Source organism: Ailuropoda melanoleuca, chromosome 8 (genome assembly GCF_002007445.2).
Source record: "Ailuropoda melanoleuca isolate Jingjing chromosome 8, ASM200744v2, whole genome shotgun sequence".
NCBI lineage: Eukaryota > Metazoa > Chordata > Mammalia > Carnivora > Ursidae > Ailuropoda > Ailuropoda melanoleuca.
The window spans coordinates 61,416,568-61,439,114 of record NC_048225.1 but is presented as its reverse complement, the minus strand read 5'-3'; the positions used below and the strand labels follow the sequence as shown (position 1 = coordinate 61,439,114).

Here is a 22,547-nt window from a genome sequence, read left to right as displayed (position 1 = left end):
ATGATCCACCAAGAATGTCTACATAATATGAAGAACTTCAAACACCAATTACCTAATTATTTAACATTCAGTGAACTTAGTGGTGGGTATATGCTGGTATGTGATATACAATGATACAGTATAGTATCAGACAGGAATTCGGTTTTCCTTCTATACCACAAACATGTACTAGAATCTAAAAATCAAATATCTTATAAAAGGAATACAAATTATAGTAGCAAAATACAATTTTTCTTCTAATCAGTGGTTTTCTTTTCCAGGCCTCTTAGGTTTTCACAGGCCTTCCCATTTTCTTAAAGAACACCTTAATAAGTTGGGAACATGATGGCAATAACGCATATTACACAATGTAAGCATAAGATACGACTGTATCAGAAATAGGACTTCAGTGTGTCCTATGTTCTCTCACTTAGACTCACGCAACTTAAAATTTTTTTCTTTCACAGAAAAATGCATCGCAACTAGATTCATTATAGTGGGTTTTCAGTTTGTATCATAAATTGTGGATAAAAATTTTGCAAATCATTATAGCAAATATACAGACGGTAAGAGTTCAAGTGGGGAGGGATACCCAGAGACCTATAGATTCCAAACTGACAGTGTTATCTTCCCTTTCCAACCTGCTCTTCCCCCATTTTACAGTTATCATCTAATCCATCACACAAACTAGACTGATAGGTTCTTCTTTACACCTTGTGACTAACAGTCCCCAAGTCCTGTGCCGATAGCTCTTCAGTGTCTTTTCATTTGTATCCTTCTCTATCTCACTCAGTTTAATATTGTAACAGCCCTCAGTTTCCTTGCCATTGGTCTCATTTCCCTTTAATGTCTTTCTATAATATGGACTGAGTGATTTTTTTTCTAGAAAAAAAAAAAAAAGCAAACGTTTGGGTGTCTGGGTGGCTCAGTTGTTTAAGCATCTGCCTTCGGCTCAGGTCATGATCCTGTGGCCCTGGGATTGAGCCCTGCATCAGGCTCCCTGCTCAACGGGGAGCCTGCTTCTCCCTCTCCTCCCAGCTTGTGCTCTCTCTCTCACTCTCTCAAATAAATAAAATCTTAAAAAAAAAATAAGTAAACGTTCTTTAAATCCTCTTAAGATTTCCTTTCTGCCCACAGTAATATTCAAATTTGTTAATGTACTCTCTTCAATGGGAAGGGACTGTTGTGGATCCCTGAAAAGATTTCCAGAGATATTCAGGGACCTGGGGAACTCAGCCAGAGAAGACTGCGACTAAAGTTCCATTCTGTAAAAACATCTTTTAGTTTTAAATTATTGCAAAGTTATTCTTAATACCAGTAATCAAGACAATGTATTAAACTTCTTTAAAAACTAATGCACATTCTGCCTTAGCCTCCCATTGGCCTTTCCCTTCCCAACCACTAAAAATACATTCACAAAGTGTGGCATCAAAATTAAAAACCTTTGTACTGCAAATGGTACCATCAAGAAAGTGAAAAGACAACCCAGAAAACGGGAGAAAATATCTGTAAATCATATCTCTGATAAGGGACTTGCATCTAGAATATAATAAAGTATTTTTACAATTCAACGATAAAAAGAACCAAATTTGAAAAATGGGCAAAGGATCTGAGCAGACATTTCCCCAAAGAAGACCTACGTATGGTCAATAAGCACAGAAAAAGATGCTCAACATCTTTAGGATGCAGGAAAATGCAAATCAAAAGCACAATGAGATGGGTACCATTTCACACCTGCTAGGATGGCTATAATCAAAAAGATAATAATTGTTAGCTGTGTTGTGGAGAACTGGAACCCTCATACATTGCTGGAGAGACTGTAAAATGGTGCAGCCACTATGAAAAAACAGTTTGGAAGTTCCTCAAAATGTTAAACACAGAGTTACCATATGAATCGGCAATTCTACTCTTAAGTATACCCCTCAAGAGAAATGAAACGTAATTCTACACAAAAACTTGTACATGAATGCTCAGAGCATTCATAACAGCTACAGTGAAAGCCGCTGGTGAATGGATAAATGACAAGTGATACACGTATATACTGGAATATATTCATAATTAAAAGGAAAGAACTACTGATACATGCCATGACATGGCTTGAGCCTCAAAACACTATGCTAAGTGAAAGAAGCCAGATGAAAAACACCCTATGTTACAAGATTCCATGTGTATGAAATGTCCAGAATGGGCAAATCCATAAGGCCAGAATGATGACTGCTTTGGCTGGGGAGTGGGGTGGGAGGAGACTGCTAATAAATACGGAGTTTCTTTTAGGTGGAACGAAACTGCTCTAAAATTGGATTGTGCTGATGGTTGTACAACCCTGTGAATATACTAAATAACAGTGAATAATATATTTTAATTAATGAATTTATTCATTTTTACTGTAGTTGGCACACAATGAATCAAAAATTTTAAATGGATGAATTATATAGTATGTGAATTATATCTCAATAAAGCTGTTTTTTAAAAAAGACTATAGCCACATACCGCCCCTCCCCCCTGCCCCACAAACACCACAAAGCCCAGTTTAAGAAACACCCTTACCGTGACAGCGCCTACGCAAGTCCCCTGCCTACCCCTCCAACCTCTCTTCATGCTAGTCTTCTGCATGTGCCCTGTGCCTGCCATATTCTCCAAATAAATCATGCTTTTCATACCTTTGTGCCTTTAACCGTAACATTTCCCTTGTCAGGAATAACCCGTCCCCGGCCTTCTTCCTAGCAAACTTTAGGACTCAGTCTAAAAGTCAGTTTCCCCTGGAAAGCCTTCCCTGAATGCTTCTCCCTTCCCACAGAGAGGGCTACTCCCCTCTCTACTCCCACAACATCTTGTTCAAGGAATGGGAGATACTCTGCACTCCGTAGCAGTTAGAGGTCTAACCATCTCTTCCCAGTTTAGCTGCCTTGACAATCCCATATCTGTCTCTGTATCTCTGATGCCTGGCAGGGGAACACACAACAGATGTTCAGTAACTGTCTGTTGAATAAATGAATGTGTAAATGCTAATGTGAAGGCTTTTTTAAGTTGCTTAATCCCCCTTCACCATGCCAAGTGGTAGGAGGAGGAAGGGAATGACTGGAAAATGGTTTATGGAAGAAAGATGACAAAGAAATCAGAGACAGTTACCTGTGTGTATCCTCACGTGATTTTTATAATTGGTTGCACTGGCAAATGCCCTCCCGCACCCTGGTTCTGTGCAGTAATACGGTCTTTCTCCTGTATGTGTCCTGATATGCACTTTTCTGATATTTGATGTTGTAAAAGACCGACCACAGCCTTCAAAGGGACATTTAAAGGGCCTTTCTCCTGAAAATACAAAAAGAAATAAATTAAATGGTGCGCAAATACATAGAAAATTGAAATGTATTCTTTTTGAAGATTTTATTTATTTATTTGAGAGAGAGAGCGAGCATGAGCAGGGGGAGAGGAGAGGGAGAAGCAGGCTCCCCGTTGAGCAGGGAGCCTGATGTGGGACTCGCTCCCAGGACCCTGGGATTATGACCTGAACTGAAGGCAGATGCTTAACTGACTGAACCACCCAGGTGCCCCCAAAATTGAAATGTCTTACCCTTCAATTCTGCCTAGGATCATGTTTAAGACTCTAGCCTTCCCATACGGGGCTTCCCTGTCAGGGTTTTGGGTTTGGTTTTTTGGTTTTTTTCCTGCAAAAAAGGCATCTTCTACTCCAAAATTGCATCTTCTACTCCAAATTTAAATTTCTACACCAAATCTGAATATTGTTCAAAACTTATCACTCATTGCATGACTTTCCAAGATGGAGTCATCCAGACGGGCATATTAAAAATAAGCTAAGGGAAGCAGAGAAAAAATATCATAAAGAAATACAAAAGAAAAATAGAGTCAAGAATAAGAATTATAGGGATGCCTGGTTGGATCAGCCAGTGAAGCATCTGCCTTTGGCTCAGGTCATAATCCCAGGGTCCTGGGATCGAGTCCCACATCAGGCTCCCTGCTCAGCAGGCAGCCTGCTTCTCCCTCTGCCGCTCCCCCTGCTTGTGCATGTGCTCTTGCTCTCTCTCTCTCACTCTCTCTTCCTCTGACAAATAAATACATAAAATCTTTTTAAAAATTTTTTAAAAATTAAAAAGAGTAAGAATTATATTTGAATAAAAAATAAAAATAAGATTAAAAATTGATAAAACTGGAAAAAAATAATTATATCTGAACAACCCTAGACTCCCCCAAAAGCTTACCTCCTAACTTAATTTATTCTATAATACCTTGAAAAATTTTTTGCTTTTTTAAAAATCTAGTGTCTAGGGATGCCTGGGTGGCTCAGTTGATGAAGCGTCTGCCTTTGGCTCAGGTCATGATCCCAGGGTCCTGGGATCGAGATCCACATTCTCCCTCTGCCTGCTGCTCCCCCTGCTTGTGCTCTCTCTCTCTGTCTGACAAATAAGTAAAATCTTTGAAAAAAATATCTAGTGTCTAGCACATAATACATGTCACATATATTTGCTGAATATAATTACCATGCTCATAATCTATGCTTATGAAAAAGTCTATTCTGCCAATTATACTCCTTTGCTTCATACTTGCTTTATACAACCTCAGAACCCAAAGGGCCTTTAAACTGTTAGGCAGGAAGCAGTCTTTGGTTTTGATTCCCATGTGCCCTTTTTTAGAATGAGCTCAAATTAAGCAAACAACTTTCCTGGTTAAAAAAAATCTCTATCTGGGGCGCCTGGGTGGCACAGAGGTTAGGCGTCTGCCTTCGGCTCAGGGCGTGATCCCGGCGTTATGGGATCGAGCCTCACATCAGGCTCCTCTGCTATGAGCCTGCTTCTTCCTCTCCCACTCCCCCTGCTTGTGTTCCCTCCCTCGCTGGCTGTCCCTATCTCTGTCAAATAAATAAATAAAATCTTAAAAAAAAAATCTCTATGTGTGTAAATAAATAGATATTTACCTATGTATATAAAAGTTTGTTATTTTTCTTTTGGCTGAGTTGAAATTATGATTTACCTGCTGGTAAAAACCATTCCAAAAGATTTCTGCATCAAGTATGAAATCATTTAAAAAGGAGCAGGAACCTTTGATCCTTTCTTTAGAGAAAAGGTTTTTCCCCAATATGTTAACCTAAGGAAAACAGTTTGTCTTGCGTAAGTCCCTTCTCTCTGGATCTAGGTGACCTTACCATCTTCCCAGCTCTGACGTGCTGTGATAAGGAATCCAGTGTCCCAGCAATTCCCACGGTGTTATCCATACTACTCCTGACTCTGGCACCTTGCTTTGTTTCTGCACTGAAATCACTTGTGATTGTAATAGACACCCGCCGAAACCCCCTTACTCGATCCAACATTTTATCAGTGAAAATAATCAAGACTTAAAAACTGATGCATGAATATGTGGTTTGCTAAATGAGTATTATCAAAGGAATCACAATTCCAGTGTTTTGACCAAATATTAACGGAACTAGATTTTTTTTATGTAACTTTTTTATGTTTTTACGTAACTTTTATACAACAAGTTGGCATTATATAGCAAATCCAAATAGAATCTGCAGGAATTTGGAAACACTTGCATCAGATAATAATGGATAAAAACGAGTACATGAATGAAATAGCAGAGATCTACAGCTTTGTTCCTGAACACTGTACAGCAAAGGCCACCTGCGATCGTATTTGAATTATAAGCTTAGCTTTTAATGACTGGAAAAGTCCTCAATGGAAATTTGTTAACTATTTCAGAATACTTACAAGTATCTGGGGACAAAGTTAACATACTATGTTTAAAACAGCTGTAGTAAAATTTCAAACTAAATTATTAAGCTATAAATAAGCTTAGTCAGTAGCTTATAACAGCATCTCTTATCAACAACTTCTAAAATTCTTCCAGCTTTCATCCAAAGCAAATAATTACCTTTATAATTGGTATTCCAATTCTACAAATAACTAAGTACAAGAAAGGGAGGGGAGATAAAAACAAAGCACCCTTTAGGAAAAGGAGAGGAGGAAATTTAAAGGGGATGAGAGACGATCACAAGGAAGTAACAAGCCTCTCTCTGTGGGGCTGTTGGGAGTTCATTTTCTTTAGGAGAAGCTTAACACAGGGGAAGCAGTGCTGAACTGAGAAGGAACTGGGGGCCTCAGGCTCTGGTCTCAGCTGGGCTACTAAGTAGGTGTGCGATCCTAGGTAAATAAGCCTGTTGCTCAGATAATACCTGCAAACTGAGAGGGCTGGTGAACTATGACCATTGTTCATCTTTTTTGGGACATGGACCCCTTTGAGAATCCAACAAAATTATGGGCTTTCATCCTGGAAAGAAGTAAATGGCAAGGTGCATGGAATTTTAAAAGTTTAAGAGAAACCCGTAAAGCTAACTCTGAAACTTCCAGACTCCATCCCCAAGTCCCTTCCCTGCAGATTAAGAAATCCTGGCCTCAGGGTTCTTGGGTGGCTCAGTCAGTTAAGCTTCTGTCTTCGGTTCGGGTCATGATCTCGGGGTCCTGGGATCCAGCCCCACATGGGTCTCTGTGCTCAGCGGGGAGTCCGCTTAGTCTGCTTGTCCCTCGCCCTCTCCCTCTGCCCTTCCCCCCAGCTTATGGGTACCAGTGCTCTCTCTCAAATAAATGAATAAAATTAAAAAAAAAATTCCTGGCTTTAAATCAATCAATCAATCAATCAAATCCTGGCCTAAAAATGATACTTGTTCACACCGATACCTGTATGAGTTCTGATATGTTTCTGCAGATCTCCTGAAGTTTTAAAAGACTTAGTACAATTATCTTCTGAACACCGATATGGCTTTTCTCCTGTATGAGTTCTGACGTGACTTTTTAATCCATAACCTTTAAGAAAAATTTAAAAGGAATTTAATTACATGAGACCCCTCTAAGCATGCCCATTGAGATTACACAATTGAAAACTACAGTAAACACCACGGGTATAATACTAGCCAAACACAACAGAACAAGTTTAACAGTGGACAAGAGTAGGACAGCTAAGGGCTGTCATGGTGGAAATTCCATAGTTTCATCTCTGTCTGGAAGAGACTGTATGTGTTTCTTTTTTTAAAGTGCCCCAATCTGGGGCGCCTGGGTGGCTCAGTTGTTAAGCATCTGCCTTCGGCTCAGGGCGTGATCCCGGCGTTATGGGATAGAGCCCCACATCAGGCTCTTCCACTATGAGCCTGCTTCTTCCTCTCTCACTCCCCCTGCTTGTGTTCCCTCTCTCCCTGGCTGTCTCTCTCTCTGTCAAATAAATAAATAAATAAAATCTTAAAAAAAAAAAATCCTATTAAAAAAAAAAGTCTCTCCCTCCCTCTCTCTTAAAAAAATAAATAAATAAATAAAGTGCCCCAATCTTATTAGATGTTCACAATTCATAACCCAAAAGCTTGAGGTGGAATCCAGACATTAAATGAGGAACAGGGGGGACGTCAGGAGGCCCGGTACCAATTTTGGCCCCAACCCCTGTTAAGTCCCAGTTGCCCATGGTTCCCTCAGGTCTGTCCTAACGTTAAATTCTGTGTCCGCTTCTAATGCTTGGCTTTTCCTTTTCTGCTAAAAGAAAGCAGAGTGTGGAGTGAAACACCAAACACAATAGGCAGAAATAGGCCTGAGGAGAAAAATGGAAACAGAGAGAGAGAGAGAATAGAGCAAGCAGGACAAGAGAAAGTTAGGGGAGAGACTGGTCATTGCGCATCCACGAATTCAAAGGCAAGGGGTCAGTTCCTGCCCCTGGCCAGTCTCTGCTTGCCCCCTAAGTGGAACCACGAAATGAAGAAAAGTCATGCTTTTACCTGTTGCAAATGCTTTCCCACAGCCTAGATGCTCACACTGATAAGGCCGGTCTCCCGTGTGCGATCTCTCATGGACCTGTCATTAAAAGGCAGGCATGACTCTATTTCCTTCAGGCATCCCTCAGGTAGATGGTCTCAACAGAGACGTATTTTTTCACCCTCTGTTGAATTACAGTTGACCTTTGAACAACACGGGGAGGGGTTAGGGGTGCTGACCCCTGCCTCTCATGCAGTCAAAAACCAGCGTCTAACTTCATGACCCCCCAAAATACATAGACTACTAACAGCCTGCTGTTAAGCAGGAGCCTTACCAATAGCCAAAGGCTGGTTATCACATTATTTTGTATGTTATCTGTATTGCATACTGTATTCTTCCAACACAGTAAGCTACAGAAAAGAAACTGTCTCCAAGATGGTAAGAGAGAATACATTTACAGTACTATACTGTATTTATTGAAAAAATTCACATGTAAGCGCCCACCTGCCCAGTTCAAACCTGTGTTGTTCAAGGGTGAACTACAGTTTGTTTGTATGGGTTTTTTTTTAAAACAAAAGACAACTTTTCTCAAAAACTATGGCCCAACAATTCTCAATACAGACCTAAATGCTGTATGTGAAGAAGTACTCTTTTTAAACACAGAACAGGAGTATTGGAGGTTTGCATTTTTCTACAGTGGTTGAAGGTGTCCATACGGAACATATACACAGTGAGAGCCAGGAGCGGAGCACAGGGACAGGCTACATGGCGTGAGGTTAAGAGTGTGGAGGCTGCTGCGAGACGGGCCTTGCCCTGAGGCAAGGCTTTACCGTGGACGAGTTCCGGGATGGTCGGATGGTCGTGGCACGTGCTTTCTCTAAGCCTCAAATCCTCTCGGTAAAGCCGAGACATAACCGAGTCTACCGTAGAGAGCTGCCGTGGCCAATGAATAAATAATCACGCCAGCGGCCAACATTCACCGAATCCCTACCACGTGCCAGGCCATTCTTGCGGTGCCGTACAGGTACAGTATCCAGTCCTTTACTGCTCACGACCACTCTGGGAGGAAGATGCTTCTACCATAGGAAGATGAGGCCCTAGGACGCCAAGTAAACTGCCAAGGTTCCACACTGATAGGTGATGGGGCTGCTACTCTAAATGGGCTAAATGCCCACCTCCCGACACACTGAGTTATTCAAAAAGTGTCAGCTACTGAGTCGTGGGAGGTTGTGTGTAGCTGCAGTCGAACTACACGGCCCACACATTCGAAAGACAGGGCACGTGAACAGCAACTTCTGCCAGATTTCAGCAAACCACTGTTAACAGAATGATTACACACACAACCCTCCTAAAATTATATAAATCGCAATGTGGCAAAAATATATTCAAATACATAGAGTATCTACCATGTGCCAGGTAGTTTGCCGGACGTTAGGGACACACAGATGAAGACAAGACAGTCCAAGCTCTCAAAGAGTCGACAGTTTCTAAAATCTGCACAGGCTTTTGCACAGCCTGTGTGTAAGTGTGCACGTGTGTCTCTATCTTGATCACTGAGGGAAAATAATGGCGTCTGAACACTATACATATATCGTGTTGGCATTTAATGTCCTAGGCATTGTCATAACTAGATAGAGCATTTCCTTTAAATACACCTTAAGATGATGGGCTGTTGTATATAATTTTCCACATCCATCATATTCACATCGAAATGCCTTCTCTCCACTCTGCTGGGATTTAGCAGTTACTCTTGTCGCATGTCCTTGTAAGACAATCTAGATGAAACAAAAAGGACAATTTAAGTTACTCATACAGATATAAAATAGATGAAATCACGTTTTCAGAATAAAAAAGAACTGTAATGTGGGATTCCAGAATCAGACTATCATGTTACAAAGATTCTATCACGTTGAGCCAGTTAGGTTATTTCTGTCCCATAGCTGAAGTCAGCAGCTGTGGAAGAAGTCAAAAGGAGATCCACGAGGGGGCATAGCTAGAGCTCACAGATCTATTCCCATTCTAGAAAAATCAACCCAAGAAGCAACACCATTGTATGCAGGTATTCCATGACATGCTTATATATATATATATGACATCTGTTCTAAAAACAATGTAAAGAGCATTTTCAATTTCAAAAGCACTTCAAAGCAATGAAAAAGAGGGCTTTATGTCCCTGAGGTCACCTGCGGGAGACAGTACAATGCATATGATGCTTGTCTGTACTTATATTCGGTAGATCATTTTTCTGGGACTCAACACCACAGGACTTCAAACAATTGTCCTGATTTTAGAAGCCTTTTAAAGATGACCACCTATTTTAGAAATTAAGATACCATAAAAATGGAAGAACGATTTTCTACCCTGCGGGCCCTGGGGTGACAGAGCTGTAGGTTAAGGGGACTTGTTTCAAAGTGAAATCTGAAGGCTGAAAACGAGTGAGGCGAGCAGTCCAGGCAGAAGGAAGGGTATGACCAAAAGTATGGAAGTGTGCCTGGAAGAACTGGGAACTTAGCATTAGAGTATTACCTCTGTACGACAGAGTAACATGAAAAAGAAAGGAAAGCTGAGGACCACATTCGGGAAGAGCTTTAGAAGCCATCCTGAAGAGTAAACCTAGATAATGAATGCAAAGGCAGGCATTAACATTTTTCTTTAAGTCTGTTTGTTTGCTTCTTTATTTATTTAAGTAATCCCTACACCCAATGTGGGCCTTGAACTCACAACTCCCAGATCAAGAGTCACATGCTCTTCCAGGCACCCCAACATTTTTAAAGTAAGGGACTGACCAAGATCGGCTCTTGTGTTTTAGAAAGAGAGCTCTGGTAATGGTGTGAAACGGTGAAAGACAAAAGAGCAAGGAGACTAAAGTCTGTGTAATCACGAATACACAGGCAAGAAGTGGCGAAAACTAGCCTAGGACAAGGACCACAGAACAGAAAGCAATAGATGATTCTGCAGATATTTTAAGGGTGAAGGTGGACAGAGTCCAAATTTCAAAAGCTAAATGAACAGGCTAAAGCTAGAAGAACTGCTATTTCGGGGTTGTATCAGTTATTTCACTATAGGACATACGTAGTCTTCGTCAAAAGAAAAACCTGATATATTATCGCAAGGGAAATGTCTCAAGGGCAATAGAGAAGCTAATACCAGTGAAATACTAATCAGCTTCTAAAACCATCTACAGAAAATGACTTCATTGCTATTTTGCTTAATGTATGTTCTGGGAATTAATAGAGAACCTTAGCTGTGCCATAAATTCACTGTGTGACCTTGTGCAAGTCAGTAGGGCTTGTTTGTCTGTACAAAGAACATACAGTACTAAATCAGTGATATTTTTCTTTTTTAAACTTTAAGGAGTTAAATTCCTTTGCCAGATGAAATCTTACACAGCATTCTACTGTGAAAAACAGATAAAAGCATTCCTGCTCTGCTGGCCCAGGCAGGTGTGGGTGGCTCAGAGCTCTGCTCACCCCTGAGGGACCTCAGAGAAACCCTAGGACCACCCCCCACCAAAAAACCAGAGTTTGAAAACAATCGTACGAGAAGATAATGTTTTAACATTCTAGGGTTCCAGGACGCCTGGGTGGCTCAGTTGGTTAAGCGTCTGCCTTCGGCTCAGGTCATGATCCCAGGGGCCTGGAATTGAGTCCTGCATCAGGCTCTCTGCTTGACAGGGAGCTTGCTTCTCCTTCTCCCTCTGCCGGCCGTTCCCCCTGCTTGTACTCTCTCTCTCTGTGTCAAATGAATAAATAAAATCTTTAAGAAAAAAAATTCTAGGGTTCCGAGGGGTGCAAATCCCACTGGTAAATAAAGGGCTGAGCCTAAGACTGAACTGCAAAGTGACTTCGACAATGAAGAAGTTCACTACCATTTGCCGAGGCGGTGCGTTTATGTGACGCATTGTGGTGGGCGCTCTGCATGTGCTGTCTTGTTGGTCCTTCACGACTACCCAACGACTTAAATATTTCCTGTGATTTGCAAATAAGAAAAATGAGGCTCAGGGTAGTGAAGTAGCATCACATGCCCCAGGTCAAAGGCTAGGAAGTCGGATTTGAAGCAGGTTCACTGTGCAGCTCCCGCCATTCACCCACCAGGCTTCAGGATGCGGTCGCTGGGCGGGAACTGAGGGGCAGAGCGTCTGCAGCCCGAGCAGGCTTGAGGAAAACTTGATTTTACTGCCTAGCTCGGTACTTGAAATTCCATTTGCTGTTAAGATCTGATGCACACGGCAGACAGAACTTCTGCTGTTTGACGTGTGTAAACTTGTATATTAGGACATAAATGATTTATACTCTTGGGAAAGGATAAAATGCAAGCAACCTGAAGAATTTTTAAAAGTGTGTTCTCTTTCAAGAAAGGAATTAATCAAAGAAGTGTGGCAACAGAGGGACCTTTAGGGAACATGGGACACATCAGAACTCTCAGGAAGATTTAAAAACAAAGGGGACGCCTGAGTGGCTCAGTCGGTTAAGCGTCTGCCTTCAGCTCAGGTCATGATCCCACAGTCCTGGGATCGAGCCCTGCATCGGGCTCCCTGCTCATCAGGGAGTCTGCTTCTCCCTCTGCCCCTCCCCCTGCTCTTGCTCTCTCTCTCTCAAATAAATAAATAAATCTTAAAAATAAATAAATAATAAACAAACTAAGGAGCACCTGGCTGACTCAGTCAGTAGAGCATGTGACTCTTGATCTCAGGGTCGTGAGTTCAAGCCCCACATTGAGCCTACTTCAAACAAACAAACAAACAAAAATCCTCCACAAATATTCTAGTAATGATTATGATGGGGTAGTGGTCCTTCGCTTTTTATTTTTACCTCTCTATACCATTTGGATTTTTTTTTTTAAGATTTTATTTATTTATTTGACAGAGAGAGAGACAGCGAGAGAGGGAACACAAGCAAGCAGAGTGGGAGAGAAAGAAGCAGGCTCCCAGTGGAGCAGGGAGCCAGATGCAGGGCTCGATCCCAGGACCCTGGGATCAGGTCCTGAGCCAAAGGCAGACACTTAACGGCTGAGCCACCCAGGCACCCCACATTTGGATTTTTTTTAAGTGTACAATTAGGTTAAGTTTTTTTTTAATTTAATTTTTTTTTACTTGAGTACAGTTGACACACAAAGTTATATTAGTTTTGGGTATACAGCATAGTGGTTCAACGTCTCTATAGGTTATGCCACCCTCACCACAGGGGGCTACCACCTGTCACCATGCAACAATAGTACAATAGCATTGACTATATTTCCTGGGCTGTGCCTCCTATTCCCTCAATGTATTCATTCCATAATTGGAAGCCTGCATCTCCCCCTCCCGGTCACCCATTCTGCCCATCCCCCCACACCCCTTCTCCTCTGGCCACCATCATTTCGTTCTTTAGATTCTACAGATAAGTGAAACCATATGGTATTTGTCTTTCTCTGACTTATTTCACTTAGCAGACCCTCTACGTCCATCCAAGTTGTCACAAATGGCAAGATCTCATTTTTTTTTAAGGCTGCAAAATATTCCATTTTATATATACCATAATTTCTTTATCTATTCTTCTATCAGTGGACACTTGGGCTGCTTCCACATCTTCACTATTGTATAGAATGCTGTAATAAACATAGGAGTACATGTATCTTTTTGAATTAGTATTTTCAGGTCCTCTGCCCATTTTAATCCAATTATTTTTTTTTCTGGTGTTGAGTTGTTTAAGTTTTTTTTAATATATTTTGGATATTAACCCCTTATTGTATATGTCATTTGCAAATATCTTCTCCCATTCAGTAGGTTGCTTTTTTGTTTTATTGATGGTTTCCTTTGCTGCACAAAAGCTTTTTATATTAATGTAGTCCAAACAGTTTTTGTTTTTGTTTCCTTTGCCTTAGGAGACACGTCTACAAAAAATGTTGCCATAGCCGATGTCAGAGAAATTACTGCCTTTTTTCTCCTCTAGGAGTTTTATGGTTTCAGATCTCACATTTATGTCTTTAATCCATTTTGAGTTTATTTTTGTGTATGATTTAAGAAAGTCATCCAGCCGCAGCAGTCAGACCAGCAAAGGAATTCTTCACATTAGGAAGAAAGAAGTTAAACTGTTACTATTTGCAGATGCCATGATGCTACACATAGAAAACCCTAAAGATTCCACCAAAAACTGTTAGAGTAAATGAATTCAGTAAAGTAGCAGGATATAAAATTAATACACAGAAATTGGCTGTGTTTCTCTACACTAATGATGAAATAGCAGAAGAAGAAATTATGAAATCAGGTACATTACAACTGTACCAAAAAGAACAAAATACCTAGGAAAAAACCAAGGAGGTGAAGCTCTGTACTCTGAAAACTATAAAACACTGATGAAAGAAATTGAAGATAAGACAACAAATGGATTTTCTAAAAGTAAACACGATTATCTTAAAAAAGTATGCAGCAGCTATCTATATAGTAAGATAATTGGTCATTTTGGGTTTTTTCATTGTACTTTGGAAAAAAAAAACTACTAAAAATATTTTTTGAAAAGGGGCGCCTGGGTGGTGCAGTCGTTAAGTGTCTGCCTTCGGCTCAGGGCGTGATCCCAGTGTTCTAGGATAGAGCCCCACATCAGGCTCCTTTGCTAGGAGCCTGCTTCTTCTTCTCCCACTCCCCCTGCTTGTGTTCCCTCTCTCGCTGGCTGTCTCTCTCTCTGTCAAATAAATAAATAAAATATTTTAAAAAATATATATATATATATTTTTTTCTTTTTTTGGAAAAAATCCTGAGTTCTATCTCAGACCTATTGATCAAATCTCTGGAAACTGATCTTAGTCGTGGGTTTTTTTTTTGTGTTTTTTTTTTTTAAGGATTTATTTATTTATTTTAGAGAGAGAGAAAATGTGAGCAGGGGGAGGAGCAGAGGGAAAAGGATAGGAGAAGCAGCTTGCCCAATGACCCTCAGGGTCATGACCTGAGCCAAAACCAAGAGTGGGAGGCTTAACTGACTGAGCCCTCCAGGCGCCCCAGTCATGGTTTATTTTTTAAAAATCTCTGTAGCTCAATCTCATGTTTGCCCCTGATTAATAACCACTGATCAAATACCTTCCTTTTAGAGATGAAAAGAACAGGCTTAGAAAAGCAAGGTTTATCTGCCCAAGATCACATAGCTAGAAAACAGTACAGAAAATATGCATGAGATCTGATCCACATGGAAACTGCCTATATATACAGGCAGGTTTGGGGGTAATCATCCAACCCATGTTCTGGGAGATCTGCCATGCCAGCCACAGACCCTGAGAACCAGAAAAGACGGTATACATAAGGGTGGCCAGTAACCTATGCCATATGTGGCTCAACTGAAAAATCAAACTAAGTCCATAAACTTTCCTTCCCTGGAATTTGCCCTAGGAAATAAAGGAAAATCTTGAGTTGGTTGTGGGTGGTAAACCTGAGAAAGCTTAGCTGTGACGAGCTAGATGCAAATTCGATGAAGACAAAGAGGACACCTGTCTGCAGAGAAGAGAACAGAGATGCCATGGAAGAGGGGAGGAGGAAGAAGGAGGAGATCAGCCTCCAGTCCAGGCTTCTTTGCAATTCTGGTTCCCGCGAAGCCTGGCGGTCCAGCAGTTCTTATTCTTGGCTTCTTATAAGCTCTGCCATATCCTTAAAATACATCTTTTTTCCTGAGCTGGCTTGACTGGCTTTCTGTACTTTCCATCTATTAGAGTTCTGATGAAAAGTACCAAAGTACTCTGATCGCCAATGTAAATAAAATTAGTTTCAAAGAAGCTAAAATAAACTAATGGCCACCATGAAAAAAAGTCTTAGTATTCTAAGAGAACATGCAAAGCGAGAACAATGTTGTATAATACTTACACAGTTACAAATTATGTTCTCCTGCATTACATAAAATATTAATCAAATGAAAATATCACTTGGTTTTCATAACCTCATGAGATGGGTAAGGCAAGATTACTGTCATCCTCATTTAGTAGATGAGAAAGCTCAGATGCAGAGAAGTCAAGTAATTTGCTCAGTCACACAGCTCCTACGTGGCAGAGCAGAAACTACGTGGATTTTTTATTACACGTGCGTGCTACTTTAATACCATGTTGTTTTCCACTTAACTAAGGATGGTATAGCACAAGGGCAATGACAGCAGTCAGAGTCCCCCCCAAATACCCACCCCATCAGCCTTACAGTTCTCACAAAGGAACACCTAGACATTCTTAAATAGAGTACTTTAGACCAGGGCTTTCAAATTTGGCACTACTGATATTTTGAACAGGATAATTCTTTGTGGTGGGGGCTGTCCTATGCCTTGCAGGACATCGACCCACTATATGCCACTAATATTCCCCCAACTGTGAAAATTGTCACCGAACACTGCTCAATGTCTCCGATGGGGGCGGCAAAACTGCTGCCCCGCCCCTGCCGGCCATGAACACGGCTGCTTTAGATACTTGGGCTCTTTCTGGTCTTACCAAACCTGGTTTCGTATAAGAGATCGATTCAGCAGCACAATTAGTATGTTTATGTTACAGATGAAAGAAAAAGTTCTAAACTATAAGAACCAAATAAAAACAAAAATCTAGAGCTTTGAAACAAGACTATTTACAAAAACTCCACTGCATTAGCTACAGGCCTCTTTATTGTAGAGTTCAGCCAAGCACAGAGCCACAACTTCTAAAGCATTCTGGCAGAAGTAGGAGCACCGAGACACAAGCCAAGAGGTTACAAGTGCTGCTTATTTGCAGCGGTTCTTTTGGGATATTCTGACCTTTTAATACCACGTACTGGGCTCTCAACCTTAACTATGGCACTAAACTGCATGAAAGGAGGGAGCATTCGTGAACTTCTGGTCAGCACTAATAAAGAGAAATTAGAGTCACAAGTGCAAGCCACACATATAATTAAAAATGTCCTAGGGGAGGGCCGCCTGGGTGGCTCAGTCGGTGAAGCATCTGCCTTCAGCTCAGGTCATGATCCCAGGGTCCTGGGATGAAGCCCCACGTCAGGCTCCCCGCTCAGCGGAAAGTCTGCTTCTCCCTCTCCCCCTGCCTGCCGCTCTGTCTACTTGTGCTTTCTCATTATTTCTCTGTCAAATAAATATAAAATCTTAAAAAACAAAATGTTCTAGGTGTGCCTCTGTGGCTCAGTCGGTTAAGCATCCAACTCTTGATCTCAGCTCAGGTCTTGATCTCAGGGCTGTGAGTTCAAGCCCCAGGTTGGGCTCCACACTGGGCCTGGAGCCTACTCTTAAAAAAAATATGTTCTAGTGGCCACATTTAAAAAGGAAAAAGAAACAGGTGAAATTAACTTTAGTAATTCTTTTATTTAACCCAATATGTCTATAGTATTATCATTTCAACATATAATCAATATGAGATATTATTGAGAGATTTTCTTTTTCTCATAACAAGTCTTCAAAATCCTGTATGCATTTTACACTCACAGCACATTTCAACTCTGGGGCCACACTTCAAGTGCTCAAGAGCCACACGTGGCCACCATCTTGGATAGTGGAGATCTAGCCTGTAAGGAGAGGTACAAAGGGCAAAGGAGAAAGAGCTACAGTTCAACTTCCTTCTGTTTCTTTGTCTATCGGCACCAACACCAGATGGTTCTGCTCTATGGTAATAGGGCTTCTCACGACATTTGCTTTAGCAGTACTGAACTCCGAGTTATGTTTCTGGATTCAGAAATAATTACTGATGGTAATAGACCTTTTTTTAAAAAAAAGATTTTATTTATTTGAGAGAGAGAGAGAGAGAGTGCACGAGTGGGGTGAGGGGCAGAGGGAGAAGCAGACTCCCAGACCGACCCAGGACCCTGGGATCACGCCCTGAGCTGAAGGCAGATGCTTCACCGACTAAGCCACCCAGATGCCCCAGGAATAGATAGACTTTTATGATAATAGTATAACGTTGTACAGCCCAGTGGTAAATTCACCCATTTTTTGGTAAGACCTATTTTGTATCAGAGTTTATTACAACTGTAGCTACAACTTTCTCTCTTTAAAAATATTCCATTATTTAAAAACTTAATTGTTAGTCACTAATAAGAGATAGACTCCAAGGCACTGACCTACATTTCCTGAATATACTTATATCACATCTGCATTTTAGTGGAGCTTGACTCGGTGGATTTGACATACTGCAGTACAAAAAATATTTCTCATTTTATGAATTCAAAGACTTGAAAATTTCACCAAGAATCCATAGTTTCAAAGCTGATGGGCTTGGTGAATTGTAAACTGTGTGTATACTACTGCCCCTTCATGATACCACTTCAGAGAGTAAACACAAATGCTGGCTCTTCAGCAACGTTCAGAAGTATCACGTCTTTTTTTTTTTTTTTAAGATTTTATTTGTTTATTTGTCAGAGAGAGAGAGGGCACAATTGGGGGAGTGGCAGGCAGAAGAAGCAGGCTCCTCTCTAAGCAGGGAGCCCGAGGAGGGACCCCACCCTAGGACCTTGGGATCATGACCTGAGCCGAAGGCAAACGCTTCACGGACTGAGCCACCCAGGCGTCCCGAAGTACCACATTTCTACCAGTGATTTCGGTGATTCCTGTTATTTTATCATTTACTATTATTATAAATATAAAATCTTCTTGATAACCTCTAATAGTATCACTCCGTGTTATTAAGTGGTGACGTTAATGCTCAAGTTAAAATGATGGCCCTGAACAGGGCTTAAGTTTGATAAAACTCTCAAGGAATGCAAACAACCGCCATGAGGGAACAACCAGCAAACTATTTGAGATAACTGCTGAGGAAATAAGGAGCAGCATTAAAGCAAGAATATGGGGGTGCCTGGGTGGCTCAGTCGTTAAGCGTCTGCCTTCATCAGGGCGTGATCCCAGGGTTCTGGGATCGAGCCCCACATCAGGCTCCTCTGCTGGGAGCCTGCTTCTCCCTCTCCCACTCCCCCTGCTTGTGTTCCCTCTCTCACTGGCTGTCTCTGTCAAATAAATAACTAAAATCTTAAAAATAAATAAATAAATAAATAAATAAATAAATAAAGCGAGATTATGCTACAATGATTATATAACCCCAAGCACCCACCCAAACACCCACTCCCCACACAAACACGTAATTCAAAACAGAATCTTGAATTATGCCAAGTTTGGGATTTTTGACTTGTGTATCTGCCAGAAAGCACCTGCAACAACTTTGCACTTACTATAACACTTTCAGAGGCACCGCTGCTCTGGGCTGTCGTTTGGGTAATGGAGGCCCAATGACTGGACCCAGGGTGAGCATCTGAATCAAGGATAGCCAACCCGTGGCCCTGTGCAGCCCGGGGAGCAGTCTGGGACAAAAAGCATACACAGCTCTGCCCAGTAGGAATGATGATGATTAGCGAGGCTGGTCCTTCTCTATGGAGTTGAAAAGGGAAGTATGTAGGGAATCAGACAGAAGCAGAAGAAACAAAAAGACATAAAGAGCAAAGTAGGGAGGGTGAGTTCGTCGCAATAATGCTGGGGCCCCAGAGGAAGAAGGACCCACAGCCTGCCATGGGGTGGAGGAGTCATAAGACCTCTGGTCTCCAAAACTGCCTCAGATTCCAGAACACAGACTTCATTTGATTTCTGGGATATTTTTATGTCTTTATTGCCACTTTGCATCCATAATAAACCCTGAGACCAGAGGTAGTTCAGGAAAGCTACTGCCTAATACTTTTTCTCTGAAAAGATTTCCCTACAGAGATAATGAGTTGGCTGTTCTTGATTTCATTTACAGAAGGGCCTTCAAATGCTAAGAGAAAAGAGATTCTTCTATAAAAAAAAAAAAAGTAGCTTTACATACCTGCATTTTTTTCTCTTGCTCGTTTTCTCCAATCATTCCAGTACCTGTTACACTTTCACTTCCATCAATGGACACCTAGAGGAATAAAATAAAGCTTGAAGAAGTTTCACCTTTTGACATTTCTTTAGGTGATAAGTACATAGGCATTCATTATGATTTATTTTTGTGCTTGTTTGAAATTTTCTACTATAAAAAGTGGGGAAAGGAAATCTTTTAAATTATATGAAAGATATATGTTCAGTGGAGGAAAAAACCCCAGCCCTTTTGATGTAAAACGTAACCGAGACTTTCCTTCATTTTTTCCAATCTCTAATTTCTGCTTCTTAATTCATAAGCTGTTCCATCTATACTTTATGATTTCTTTTATGGCACTCATCCTTGAATAGATCTTCTTGTGACTTATCAGTCACTATTTCTTTTCTATAAGCTCTTATTGATTCCTGTTATCTGTATTCAACTATTTCTTCCTGTACTTCACTTCTTTTAAGATCAATGCTGATCTTCTCCTTAAGGCTGTCTGATTTTGGCTTTGAAATTGCTCGTTTCTTATTCGATAAAGTACACTTTCCTTGTTTTATTTTAATGAACAGTGAAGAAGCTGTATCTGGGACATCCCTGACAGTGTGAAACGCTGTACCTTTGCTGCATACTGCTCCAGAGCACTGATGGTGTCGGGGTCAATCGTGGCGTCCCCAGTGTGCAAGCCCGCCACCGTCCCATCGGCCTGAATCGCCAAGATGGTGTCAGATTGCGGGACCTGCACCGCATGGTGGATGTAGGCTGTGGTGCCGTCTTCCAGCTGCACTGCCTGTAATGCGCTCTGGTCATAACTGTCTGGGGGAGGGGAAGAGAAGGGCATGAAGTTAAAGGCGGTCTGACAGAATTACAGATTTAAAGGAAGACGGGAAAGAACTGTGGCTCAGTAGGTCCATGTGCCTTGCATGTGTGATTTCCTTCAATCCTCACAAAGATGCTCTGAGGTGGGTATATTTACTACTCCCTCATTCTATAAAAGGGAAACTGAGGTTTGGGGGAAGTAAAGTCACTTTCCTTAGGAACCAGAAAATTGAGAAAACTAAGAATTAACAGTCAAAATCAGTATGTGGAGGAACCAGGATCTAAATTCATGTCAGGATGACTCCAAAGTCCATGGGCTTTTTTTCCTTCTAAATAAGCATACCAAGATATATACGGCATTGTGAAATGATAAATCCAAACTATCACAATAACCTGTGACTAAGTCCCACTGCTAAAGAAAAAAATTCAGAGTTTACTTTTTCTCAACTTTAATTAGACAAATTTACTTACAAATGTTAAGTATTCTAAATTTTATTTATTTGACAGAGAGAGAGAGACAGCCAGCGAGAGAGGGAACACAAGCAGGGGGGAGTGGGAGAGGAAGAAGCAGGCTCATAGCGGAGGAGCCTGATGTGGGGCTCGATCCCATAGCGCCAGGATCACGCCCTGAGCCGAAGGCAGACACTTAACGACTGAGCCAGCCAGGAGCCCCAAGTATTCTAAATTTCAAAAAATTTCTCCCTTTGGTTTCACAACTAAAGTCTTTCTAAAACATGTTACATCATTCTATAAAATATTCTATAAGGTAATAATAGCAAACATTTATTAAGCCTTCACTATGTGACAAATACTGTGCTTTACATATGTTTGCACATTTTGTCCTCACAACTATCCTATGATGTGGATACTTATCGTAACACTCATTTTACAGAGGATGAAACTGAAGCACAGGGAGGTTAAATAATCTGAACAAGGTCACACAGCTAAAAGACAACAGGCCCAGATTTGAACCCAGATAGTCTGGGTGCAGAGCTATGCTCATTACTCCTATGCATTCCACCTCAAACCCCTGGGCCTCCCAACATGAATTTAATAAGCATTAACATTTTCCCACATTTGCTTCAAATAAATTTAATTTTTTTATTTTGTTTTAAAGACCAACACAATAGGCAAAGGATCTTGTTTTAAAATTATATTCAAGGGGTGCCTGGGTGGCTCAGTCAGCTGGGTGTCTGTCTTCGGCTCGGGTCATGATCACAGGGTCCTGGGATTGAGTCCCACATTAGGCTCCCTGCTCAGCGTGGAGCCTGCTTCTCCTTCTCCCCCCTGCTCGTACTCTCTCTCTCTTTCTCTCTCTCAAATAGATAAAATCTTTAAAAAAATTATATTTAAGAGGAAAAAAATCAACAATTTAACTTTCAAATGTTTAATTTCATATTCGAATAGCAGCCTCTATTTGAAGTCTTCAGAGACCAGGTGTTTGCTATTCCAACCTGTTGCTGGACAGCTCAAATGATTAGAAAGTTTTTCCTTAGACTGTGCCCAAATCTGCCGTCTTCTATTTCAGCGAACAAGTACAAATCTTTTATGTGACAGCACTCAGCAAATATAGGCAGGTCTTATTCTTCCCGCACCCCCACTTCTCCCTTACTCCTATTTCCAAAGTTAGTTTACCTTTGGACGTATGGTGAATAAATGCTGTAGTTCCATCTTCCAGCTGCACTGCTTGACCGTCCTCTAAGCGCAAACTGTCCCCTGCTCAAGAACAATGCTTACATTTAGATCCCATGTTTTCTAATGATCTGATGACTCAGCAGTAAGAGTCAAGAAACCATTAAACACATTATAAAACCTTACACGTGCTTTATGAGCCTTTAAACGTTACAGTATTTTCAGTAAAGCTACTCTAAGTAAGTGCTTAGTAAAAACATAGTAGAATACTTATTTTAGGAATATATACTAGGGAATAAGGAGAGTTGAAAGAAGGGGGAAAAAAGAGAATGAGAGACACGTAGGAGTTAGCTCAAATGATAGAAACATTCACGTAGGACTGTTGTCCATTTATCTCTAGAGTGTAGTCCAGTAATTTCTTTCCTATTATTTTTAAGACAAAGTCTTAATGAAGTCCAAATAGTCTTTAGATCCTCTCTTTGACACCTACTGATCTCCCCTTTCAAAAGGAGAACTACAGACCTGACCAAGTTTGCACAGTACGAGGTAGCTGGAGGCAGCGAGTACTGAAGTATGAGAATCAGGAGAGTAAGT

General features: G+C 41.0%; 1 protein-coding gene across 3 annotated transcripts in view; it reads right to left on the bottom strand.

Moving 5' to 3' along the window:
* The window catches only part of ZNF143 (zinc finger protein 143), a 56,997-nt gene that overhangs the window by 15,539 nt on the left and 18,911 nt on the right, over positions 1-22,547 (bottom strand). For 2 of the 3 annotated variants that reach the window (XM_019796326.2, XM_019796327.2), the window contains 7 exons: positions 21,957-22,040; positions 20,122-20,318; positions 19,485-19,559; positions 9,377-9,496; positions 7,745-7,820; positions 6,666-6,791; positions 3,109-3,288 (listed from right to left, as the gene is read on the bottom strand). In XM_019796326.2, the coding sequence (XP_019651885.1) occupies positions 3,109-3,288; positions 6,666-6,791; positions 7,745-7,820; positions 9,377-9,496; positions 19,485-19,559; positions 20,122-20,318; positions 21,957-22,040 (858 nt within the window). The remainder of the gene's footprint in view (positions 1-3,108; positions 3,289-6,665; positions 6,792-7,744; positions 7,821-9,376; positions 9,497-19,484; positions 19,560-20,121; positions 20,319-21,956; positions 22,041-22,547) is intronic. The other variant, XM_011220908.3, reaches the window with a different exon arrangement.